The sequence below is a fragment of the Montipora foliosa genome, chromosome 2, assembly GCF_036669935.1.
Source record: "Montipora foliosa isolate CH-2021 chromosome 2, ASM3666993v2, whole genome shotgun sequence".
NCBI lineage: Eukaryota > Metazoa > Cnidaria > Anthozoa > Scleractinia > Acroporidae > Montipora > Montipora foliosa.
This window is the reverse complement of record NC_090870.1, coordinates 8,865,996-8,877,870: the sequence shown is the minus strand read 5'-3', so window position 1 is coordinate 8,877,870 and position 11,875 is coordinate 8,865,996. Positions and strand designations below refer to the sequence as shown.

The window sequence follows — 11,875 nt, the reverse complement described above, 5'->3', positions numbered from 1 at the left end:
ACATATTTCTATAAGAGTCTTAAATTAATATAAAGCAAATATTGAATGCAACTTTCTCCTTGTGAAACGCAATTCTTTTAAATACAGTTCCAATTGGAGATCAGAAGTAGACCTATTGTCTCTGCAGCTAGTTCTGACTTTTAGTGAGATTCGAAGTGCAGAAATTACCATCACCAACAAGATTTTGGAAAAAAAAACAGCATGCATTTTGGAAAGCGTTTCTACTTTTCGTGAAATCTGTCTCGCACTACACAGTGAGAAGATCTTTCCTCGACCGTTTGGTAATGTTGCTGTGGTCTTCTTAGCACACTTTTCACAGCTTGGCGTATCTCTCGTATTCGCCAGCAGTACACGACTGGATTCCAAAGCGAGTTGATGAAAACAGCTGTTGTGGAAAAGTCGTAAGCAATCTTCACGGATCGAGTATAGCCAATAATGTTGTCCGCAAGGATTGCTGCAAACAATGGAATATAAAACGTTAGGAGCAAACCATAGACATAAAGAACATTGGCGCTGATTTTCTGCATTTGAGCTCGTTCGACGCATTCGCACCCACGTTCATGACCATGTTTTGCTCTCGTATTTGTCGTCGATGTTTTCCAACGATATGGAATATTTTGTAGGTGCAGAACGCAATGACAAGAAAAGTAATGAGCAGCCATAGTAACGGGATTATTTTCCAGTTAGTAACTGCAAACCTCAATGAGTAAGTAGTTGCAGCGGCAACCCATATTAGCAAAACTGCGAAACACATGCGAGAAACCGTGACAATGGAATTGTATCTTAAATGAAGTGTGAGAGCAAGAAGACGGTCGATGGACACAAGCGCTAAAATGAACAAAGACACGCCGCCTGTTATCCACGCACTCATGGACTGAAGCATGCTCAATGGACAGATGAGGCTTGGATCTCCTTGAAGTTCGGCTATTCTTCTAGCAGCCAAAGATGGCTGACAGATCACTCCCACAAGGAAATCTGCACCTGCGAGACAACCCAGCAGAAAAAAAAATGGCGAATGAAGGTCTCGTGACTTCCAAATCACGTATACAATGATAAAATTTCCTGCACACGTTATCGGAGAAAGCAGCAAGTTCAGGATACACGTAATAACATTTGCCATAAATGTTGCTTCCGTTTGGCCCACGTTCATTGTAAGAAAAAAGCAACTCGTATTCACCGGTAACTTGTTCATAATGCTTGATTGAAGCCTTCAGTGTTGTCATAATATTCTGAATTTTGATAACCGCCTTGCCAAAACGTCAGTGAATCTTTGATGGAAAAGAAAAAAGATGAAAGATCAAGTTAATGAACCCGGCATGAGCTGATTGAGGCCTCTTTCATGAAAACGTGTTTGCACCCAATTCGAGGGATTGCATTCAATTACCCACACCTGTCTTTTAATTTTCATCGAATAATCTAAAACGTTGATCTTGCAGTTCCCCTTTCGATTCCTTAATCAGGTTTTGAATTATCTGACTAAACTTGGATGAAGATTGAGCCTGCATGCAGGTGTACTGATACATATATATATAACCCCAAATAACAGTCAGGGCCGTAGCCAGAAAAACGTTATGACTTAGGCAACGTCCGTGGTTAAATTCTCTTCGTAGGTATTTTAGGAGTTTATGATGAGTACACTAGAATCACGTTTTATTTTCAACAATGACGAAAAAATGACTGTTTGTCTCATACTGGCTACGGCCCTGACAGTATTGTAAGAGGTGGTCGTATTCAGCCGTTTACTTTTTGAAATTTGAAAGTGAGGTTCATTTTCAGTTGTAGACGAAAATGTATAAGGCTTGTACGTTTTCGAAGAGTTTTTTTTTTTTTGCAGTTTAATTAGTAAAGTACGTGTGACTGTCAGTAAATGTCAAGACTATTAAATTTATACCGCTAAGCAAATTTTCATTTAGACGTTAGCTCCTCGAAAAGTTTGGCTCTTCTTGTCGACAAATTCACATTCAGGACTGTGCCTACTAATTCACAGGTTTTTTTTTCCCCGGTTTATGATTATGCGGGAATTGTAGATCTTAACAAGTGTACGCTCATGGAGCGTCTAGTTTATTCTTACAGTAAGTTATCCTGACTTGAGCCTGCGATCCAATCGAAGCCCAGTACCTAGTCAGCCGTCCACCTCAAGAAAACAGCTGACCTCGATGAGCTCTAAACTTGAGCACGTGGTATGCTCACGTGATACTGGTCACACTGGCAAATAAGGAGGGGTGGACGTACGTACCGTCCTAGGGTGACCAAAACATTTTTTTTTCCTTTTCTCGCACAAATGGCCTGGGTTACAATATTTCTTACCTCGTGATGAAGCAAAGTCCGCTATTACAGTTATAGGTTGTGCCTTAATAGCACTTTTTTGTCGTTTAACTATAGGAAGTTACACTTTTTAACTTACTTGCAACAAGGCCGTTTTCGCGGTGAAATAAGAGCTGTCCTGCTGTGCGTGTGGAAAAGCAGGCTCATATGCTATTCATGCGGTCACAAACATGGTACGGAAATTATTCTTTTGACGAGTGAAAAGGCGCAAATATGATATCAGATCAACAAGCTTAAGGTACATATTTCTATAACATTCTTAAATTAATAGAAAGCAAATATTGAATGCAACTTTCTCGTTGTGAAGCGCAATTCTTTTAAATACAGTTCCAATTGGAGATCAGAAGTAGACCTATTGTCTCTGCAGCTAGTTCTGACTTTTAGTGAGATTCGAAGTGCAGAAATTACCATCACCAACAAGATTTTGGAAAAAAAAACAGCATGCATTTTGGAAAGCGTTTCTACTTTTCGTGAAATCTGTCTCGCACTACACATTGAGAAGATCTTTGCTCGACCGTTTGTTAATGTTGCTGTGGTCTTCCTAGCACACTTTTCACAGATTGGCGTATCTCTCGTATTCGCCAGCAGTACACGACTGGATTCCAAAACGAGTTGATGAAAACAGCTGTTGTGGAAAAGTCGTAAGCAATCTTCACGGATGGAGTAGACCCAGTCATGTTGTCCGCAAAAACAAAAGCAAACAATGGAATATAAAACGTTAGGAGCAAACCATAGACATAAAGAACATTGGCGCTGATTTTCTGCATTTGAGCTCGTTCGACTCATTCGCATCCACGTTCATGGCCATGTTTTGCTCTCGTATTTGTCGTCGATGTTTTCCAACGATGTGGAATATTTTGTAGGTGTAGAACGCAATGACAAGAAAAGTGATGAGCAGTGATAGTAACGGGATAATTAGCCAGCTGGTAACTGCAAACCTCAATGATACAGTAGTTGCAGTGGCAACCCATATTAACAAAACTGCGAAACGCATGCGAGAAACCGAGACAACGGAATTGTATCTTAAATGAAGTGTGAGAGCAAGAAGGCGGTCGATGGACACAAGCGCTAAAAGGAGCAAAGATACGCCGCCTGTTATCCACGCACTCAAGGACTGAAAAATTCTCAATGAACACACAAGGCTTGGATCTCCTTGAAGTTCGGCTATTTTGCTAGCAACCAAAGATGGATGACAGATCACTCCCACAAGGAAATCTGCACCTGCGAGACAACCCAGAAGAAAAAAAGATGGCGAATGAAGGTCTCGTGACTTCCAAATCACGTATACAATGATAAAATTCCCAGCACACGTCATCGGAGAAAGAAGCGAGTTTAGGATACACGTAACAACATTTGCCATAAATGTTGCTTCCGTTTGGCCCACGTTCATTGTAAGAAAAAAGCAACTCGTATTCACCAGTGACTTGTTCATAATGCTTGATTGAAGCCTTCAGTATTGTCCTAACATTCTGAATTTTGAGAACCACCTTGCCAAAACGTCAGTGAATCTTTGATGGAAAAGTCAAACGATGAAAGATCGATGAGGCCGGCATGAGCTGATCGAGGCCTCTTTCATGAAAACGTGTTTACACCCAATTGGAGGGCATTGCATTCAGTTACCCACACCTGAATAAATGTGAGTCCACAAAACATATTTGCCCTCCAAATGGCTTTTCAGGTAATTAAAAGGAAATTAACATTTTCGTGTATTTTGGGGACATTATTCAAGCACGTCACTCATTTTTAGTGTATTTTTAGTGTTTTTAATTTTCCACCGTCAGAGTTGTGATGGTTCAGCTGAGTAGCCTGAAATTAAATTCCCACCATGATGTATTGCATTACGATTCCACATATCTTGGCCGTAGCCAGAAAAAAGTTATGACTGAGGCAATATCCATCGTTCAATATTCTTCATAGGTATTTTAGGTGTTTATGACGAGTACATTTTGAGGACAACACTGGAATTACGCTTTATTTTAACGAATCACGAAAAAATGACCGAGGCAAGTGCCTCGGTTTGCCTCATACTGGCTACGGCCCTGCATATGGAAAATTGTTTCTGCATTTGATAGACAATTTTGGCTCTTCTTGTAGACAAATTCACATTAAGGTAATTTCCTTGAAAATGACGTACTATCCAGATTTTTTTCAAACTTGGCATAATTGATCTTCATACACAGGACATTTTAAAAATGCAATAAAAAGATAGGGGTGGCGAATGGTAAAATCCGAGACTCGCCGAGACGCCGAGATCCTAGTTAAAAATCCGAGCCTGAGATTCCTGGGTAAAAAGTTTCAAGATTCAAAAAAAGTGAAAACAAACCATGCAAAAACGAGACTTCAAGACCTACAAAAACCGTTTTCGAAATTTCGAGATCTTGCCAAAATTTTCAGAGACTCGCGTTTTTCGAGGTACCATTCGCCACCCCTAAAGATGGGGTCACCGGCCTTATTTTCGCGCTGTATGCCATTTGTTTAAAGTGTTTTTTACCAAATTAAGTGAGAAGAGTTCGAAACTGGATTAACCGGAAACTTTGTTGTTGTGTAGCAAAAGCTACTGAATATTTCTGAAACTTGAACCTACTTGTTCAGTTGTCCGGGCTATAATCTTTAAGTAAAGCGATTTTAAATTGCTCAATCTTGCAAAGAAACGTAAGCAGTGTCGGACTCCAAATGCAGCTTCACGTGATTTATATGTAAATACTACAACTTCTGTGCTATTTACAAGGTAATTTTTTGTGAAATTAAAATGCAAAAAATTACCTTGTAAATAGCATATATTTTACCTAAGCGAACATTATGGACACTACAACTTCTACTATCCAACTTTTTTTCTCCTTAAAATATGTTTTCCGTGTACCTTTTACGAGTAAAAAAAAAAAAACAAAAAATTGGGGGTCACCGTGCTCGTTTCTTCGCAACACGACGATAAATGGATGGCAAAGGAACAATTTCGGCTTCAAAATGCGAGTTAAAAAAAACAACACCTTTTTAACTGAGAAAAGTTTTCATGATTGCACTTAAAAGCTCTTGGATAACAAAAGCTGCCTTAGCTGCTTCCCTTCAGATGGCCGGCGTGAAACACCTTCATCTCCGAAGTCGCAAGATGCGCGGTGCCAAAACAAGGGAATCACCGTACATGCCATGCACTTAAGCGCACGAGTGACAACCCGGGAAGCTGGGAAGTCGCTTAAGAATCGCGTTAAATCAGGCAAAAAAGTACGGCTTTTTTATTGAGAATTTTTGCCTGTAACTCTTGAATATCTTCTTGAGTGTTTTTTATCGGGATTCACATACAAATCCCTATAATGTTTACTTTCCGAGCAGTGAGTAAACTGAAAAAAAAAAGTAAATTTCCTGAAGGCTATGAATTGCTTCAGTTTTCACCAGACTTGCCTTGCACGCCGACATATTTGGTCAGATGATTTAAATAAACCAAAGTATCGCTGTTAAAAGCCATGTTCTTGGAGAAGAGCACCTTCGAAGCTTTTAGAGTCTCTACAGACTCCTGATATTGATTCGGGGCCTTCAAAGGATGTCCTATTTTCTTCCGATTTTTGGTTTAAAAAAAAAGCCCTTTTCCTATTTATGTTTTAGCACGGTCACCTTCCATACGCACATTTTTCAGGGCACGTTGGGTAAATTTAAAGGGCACATAATTTTTACACTGAGCGTGGCTGGTTTTAACCCATTGACGAGTAAAGTCATCTGGCAAAGACAGTAAAATCTGTAAGAGGTGGCTACAAATTAATTTAGTTTCCAGTCTTCCACTACCTTAATTTTGGTTTTATCAACGGAGTTGATAATGTAAATTGGCCACCGTACAGAGATTCTAAAAGCTTTTAGAATCTCTGTACGGTGGCCAATTTACATTATCAACTCCGTTGATAAAACCAAAATTTTTGTATACTACTTCCCCACCGACGCAGCACCACAGTTTCTTTAGAAACTACCCCTTCTTCCACTACCTTAAACTACTTAACGGTTACTTCTGAAGATGAATGTTGTAACTATGGGAACGTCTTGTTAAGTTTCAGTAAATGTAGGATACATACATCTTATTCGATGGTTTAAGGACGGTGCCTACTAATTCAAAAGTATTTTTGCGCGGTTTACTGAATATGCGGGGAAAGCAGATCTTTATAACGAGTGTTATTGAAAACCAAAGGGCAAATCATCGGGGGTTAACTACGCATTTTTTGAAGATTAATAAAACGCTTTAAAGTACAAAGCAATGTATGGCGTTCTTTTCTAAATTGTTACTTATTTGTTACTTATTTGTTTGAGCAGGTTAAAGTTTTGGCAGCTATTCAGTTGATGTGGACCTGCTATACCCAACCACCCATACAATCACGAAGGACAACCACAACACCGGGAACTTCATCCCCAACTCTTCTCGAATACAGGGTGGATTCTTTAACATCCTTATCCGAGAAGACTTGAAAGTCTAACCATTCGTGGATGTAATTACAAAGGCAGCACTTTCTCCTCAGTTATTTTAAGTGTTGGTCCGGCCGGAGTCGAACTCACGACCTCCCGCATGGCAGCCCGGTGCTCAACCAACTGAGCCACAGCTGCGCGACTTAATTATCTCCGAAAAATGCGTTGTTACTCCCAATTTTCTTTTTGGATACCAAGAGCACTTGCTAAGTCCTGCTTTCTCCGCATAGCTTTGAATCGCGCAAAAATATCCCTGTATTAATAAGCCCCATCCATAGGAAATGCGAGTATCTTGAGATGCGTAGATCGCATGCGCAATAACAATAGTAGGTACCGTCCTTAACATATGTTACTCGAGGACGTTTTGCTCATTGCTCGTATTTTTCCTCGCCCTGCAAAGGTGTTATTTTGCTTCAATTTCATTCGGGAAGAGTGTTAAAAAAAAGCATCATCTGTTCTTCAGGGCGCTTGCGAAGAATATAAACAGCACAAAAAGCCAGCCAAATGTTCTTTATTTGATTGGATAAACGAAATGACGAGTGAGAAGCGATGACAAGCTAAATTCTCAGGCTTTGTATCGTGTTGAAAACATTTTATGTCATTTTTTTCCGTATTTGCTCTGTTCTAAACCGGTCAAACCGGATCACTACAATGTATTACCGTCTCATATTTTGTACGTTATCCTGACCAAATATGGTAAAATGGAGTAAGAGTGGTATGATACCACCGTTTCTGTCTTATTTCTTATCAAGCTGAAATGGCCACTGTGGCCAAAGAGCATAGCATGATCCTTAGACGGTCCAAGGTTGCTCGTGTCACGCACTCTTCTCCTTTTGGAGAAGAGAGCGTGATACGAGCCAGACTATCCTAGAATTGTCACGTTACGTCACGGAAGATTGCGTGATCAGCAACCGCGCGCAAGTCAGCACGCTGCTAGCCGATTGCATGCTCGCCAGGGTTTTCAATGGAGGCAGAGAACAGAGAGACCCTGGGAAGAAGGTTGGCTAGCACGCTGCTTGGGAAAGTCAGATTCCTTCTTCGTCATCGTCCAATTTAATCTCACTCCCAGTCGTTTTTCAGGGAAAATTTGTAGTGATATATCTGTGGAGCTGTCGTGACGGCTTGTGTCCGGGAGGGGGAATCAAGGTCAAGTAAGTTTAGCGGTGTCCATATGATCATCAGCTTATGAATGTAGATGTAGATCAGCTTGCAACGATCTCTGTAGTCATGCAAGTCATGTGCCCAAAAAAGCGCCGGGTAGTCAAGGCAGTGAGAGAAAAAGTATCTAAATATAGTGCATAATGGCCGCTAAAATTGTTCCTTCGGTCATATCGAGACTTCGTCGAAAAGCTGACAGCCGCGAACAACGCCTGGCTGAAACCTACGCGAGGCTTGAACTTCAAGAAATTATCATCAGAGAAAATGGTACTATCTCCAACCAGGAGACACCAGAATCTCTCAATAACGCAAGTTGCTTCATTACAGTTACGGATAATAATTACAGACCAGATGATGAACATGGAGACCCATCGACAGCCTCGATTGTTGACCGAACAAGGAGGAAACGGTTTGCTATCACAGGAATTTGTTTGGCCATTCTGTCTTCTCTCTTAATTTCCATCACTGGTTTAATGACTAAACTCGCTGACAGTATCCCCAGCCTGGAGGTCAGCTTGATGCGTTTAATTTTGCAGTTTGTGTTTTCGATTCCACCCACGATTTTTTTCCGGGATAAACTCGTTCACCCTTGGAGGAGAATTGGATTTTTAATTCTGCGTGGAGTTATTGGGGCTGTTGCACTGAATTTAAGTGTTTATACCATTAAACACATGGCTCTGGCTGACGCTAGAGTGATATTTTACACGTCTCCGGTATACGTTGCTTTTCTTGGAAGGATTTTCCTCAAGGAAAAAGTGAGCAAGTTTGATTTTTTTGCGACATTGATGAGTTTGGGAGGTGTGGTGCTAATTGGAAGACCATCCTTCTTATTTGGGTCCCTTGGTAAAAGCTCTTCCTCCAAACAAGTCTGGTTGCCTACACTTCTTGCAGTAGCAGGATCTTTTTGTTTTGCATGTAGCATTGTGATAACCCGCAAACTGTCGCAAGAGGTATCAAGTAGAGTGGTGGTATTCTATTCAACAATGGTTGCAACTACCGTAACATTTTTGCCTGTGCTTATCTCTGGTGGAATAAAATATCCTGATTGTGGAACTTATGATGCTTATTATATTATTGTTTCCGCAGCAATTACCTATGCTGGGCAGTTAGTAGGAACAAAGGCCCTGAGTCTGGAAAAAGCATCTGTGGTTTCTTTGGTACGCACAATAGGCATTGCATTCTCTTTTCTCCTACAGTTGACTGTTCTTGGTGTTGCTGCAAATGGACTCAGTATTGGTGGAGCTGTTCTAGTCTTGCTTTGTAATGTTACTATTTTTATCAAGACGTTTTTAGAACAAAAGAATAAAGTCTACATTTCTTGACACAAAGAATGGATAAAGGAATTAGGGATGGAGACCACATATACCATACAGGACCAATTTGCTTGCAGTGCACTTAGTGCTAACCATTGGTTAACCCATTGACTCCTGGGAGTGAGACTAACAGATTTTACTATGTCTGACGCCAAATGATTTTACTCATCACCTGGGGGCATCATGGGATACCTGAGGAGTGAATGGGTTAAGAGGTATCAAAATCTCTATGACTGTTTTCATGCTTTTCAATTAACAATTATGCGCCGAAGGTGAAGTGATTATTGGTGAATATTTACCGATAATCACTGAGCCTGAGGCGAATAATTGTTTTAGTATAAATACACAGGTGATTATTTCAAAAAAGAGAAAAAAAAACATTTCAACGCGAAATCATCTAATTCGCTTACAGTGGCAAAATGACTACTGGCAGCCATTTTGTCCGTCAAGGTGATTATCGGCTGATAATCCGAGATAGCAAGCCAAAGAGAGTGCGCGATTTTGTATAATCACCTGTGTATTTATACTAACACTGGTTAGTGTGAGCCAAGCCTTTTAAAGCATCCCTAGCTATGTCTCTTTGTTTTCACTCACTCAACAAGCAATTATGTTTTTAATCAAAACGAACTGGAACATTTGGACGTTAACTGCGGATATGTGAGTATGTGAATCCTTAGAGTAATTGATAATTCAACTAACTATTGGAATTACACAAGTATGTAATGCAAGATTAGGAAAATTGGGGAAAAAAATCGATTTTTTTTTGTAGGTATACAGTGGCCAAAGGGAATGAGGCTTATGAGGTGGCCCCTTCATATTGAATGGCATTAGTAGAGCTTAATTCTTGGAGTATCAATTCTCAGGTATTAGTCTAGGACACCAAGATGGCTGCAATTTGTTTGTTCATCGACACAAAGGTGGCTGCAGTACCACTTTGTGTGAAAATCAAGGATTTTTGGTGCTTAGGATTAGTGTCTATTGTTTTTGTTGCATATCTATAATGAGAAGCACCCTGACTAAGAGTAGGGTAATGATTTATCAAAAACAAAGAGTTTAACAATAATATTTAATTTTTTAATATTTTTTGTTGAACCATATTGGAAGCTGTAATAGGGGATGTGCCTTAAGATTTAGGGCCAGTTATTTAAAGTACCCCTAACTCAAATATCTATTTGAGTTATATATTTAGATGAATCTTTTCACCCATTTCACAACATTTAAACAGAGCCTAGGCAGTGCTTTTCAAAACTGCCTTCCAATTAAGAGTTTCATTTTGGCCAATTCTAGTACACAAAGTACAATGGTTGTTCTTTGTCGAAAAAAAGCGTTGAGAAGACAATGGCAGAGGAGATGAGCATTTATCTACTGCAAGCCATTCACTTTGATCCTGAAAATATTGGCAACAAAATGATTAATAATGTAAGACATTTAAATAATGGGCCCCTATTAGTAACTTTGTTACGTGACCAGCGCCATGGGCAGGCAAGATGAATCAATTCCCGCTCTGTGATTGACTACCTGAGCGGGCAAGAAGGGGCTTTTCAGTCGAGATGGCTGGATATTGGCCTGGTTCTTTTTTGCGTGTTTATGGACCTCGACTTCGTCTCGGTTCATAAACACGCAAAAAAAGAACTTGGCCAATCTCCAGCCATCTTGACCTCACGCGTGGTCAATAACCCATATATATCACAAGTTTAAAACTCGAAAATGGTAATCATAAATGTGGAATTCCTTTTCTGATAAATTTTTCGTTACATCACAAACAAGAGGATTCTGAGCGAAAACGACCGTTATCAAAGCGATTTGCCGAAAACGTTTGAAAAACGTTGGGCCGACTTTTTTCAAGATTACCCAAAAGCAATCTGTTTCAATCTTGTCCATTTGTGTCCATCCGTGCTTCTGTTTCCTTTTGCTGTATTTCTTTTATGTTGTTCAACAGTTTTAAGTGGTTATTGCAATGTTTTATTCTATTTTTTTGGGCATTTTGGGTGTCACGAAATTACATCATTTTGCGTGACATGGCCCCTTTAAGCAAGTATTTGTGTTTCAAGACATTGCTGTTACGTGAAAGAATGTTGTAAAGATAATCCTTGTAATGAGACATTCCCTCCAAATTGTTGAAACTGGTTTGAGCCACCTTAATTTGCACCGTCACGGGAGACGAAAAAACAAACGTGCTACATATCAAAAATTGTTGTTTTACCTCATTCATGCTATGTGTTTTGTTTCAGTTGAGTCTGAATAACAACTAAAAGTGACCTCGTTTGGACACTCCGGCCAGACGTTGTGCAAATTTTTAGGGGCAAATTGGAGCATTCTATTTAGTTTGAAGCTTTAAGTGGAGGGAGGGGAGGGAGGGATAAAGAGAAAGATTTGCATTTCCTTCCATCTCAATCTCTTACAAAATCCATGTCTCAGTTCAAGGTTGCCTGAAAGAAGGGTATCTTTTGACCATGGTACGTCCCATTTTGTGCCTTGCCTCTGTCACGTCGTTCGAAATGTTTCATTAAACAGAACGTGAGAAAAACGTTTGGAGAGAGATGTGATCGATAGCGGCTCTCTGTGCTTCTGAATTTAGATGAACTATTAACACGTTTCTTGCAAGGAGTTGTCATTCGACGCCATCTCCTTTTGATCTG

General features: G+C 40.0%; 2 protein-coding genes across 2 annotated transcripts; one reads left to right on the top strand and one right to left on the bottom strand.

The window, feature by feature from the left end:
* Nucleotides 1-221: 221 nt before the first annotated feature.
* Nucleotides 222-1,150, bottom strand: LOC137991149 (melanocyte-stimulating hormone receptor-like). The gene is made up of 2 exons (XM_068836263.1): nt 487-1,150; nt 222-454 (listed from the first exon to the last, which is right to left on the bottom strand). Exons 1-2 carry the CDS (start codon nt 1,148-1,150, stop codon nt 222-224), a joined length of 897 nt encoding a protein of 298 aa, XP_068692364.1.
* A 6,579-nt stretch (nt 1,151-7,729) lies between these two features.
* LOC137989232 (solute carrier family 35 member G1-like) lies at nt 7,730-10,297 on the top strand. Its single transcript, XM_068835078.1, has one exon. The coding sequence runs from the start codon at nt 8,067-8,069 to the stop codon at nt 9,243-9,245; it is 1,179 nt and encodes a 392-aa protein (XP_068691179.1). The 5' UTR covers nt 7,730-8,066; the 3' UTR covers nt 9,246-10,297.
* The last annotated feature ends 1,578 nt before the right edge of the window (nt 10,298-11,875 follow it).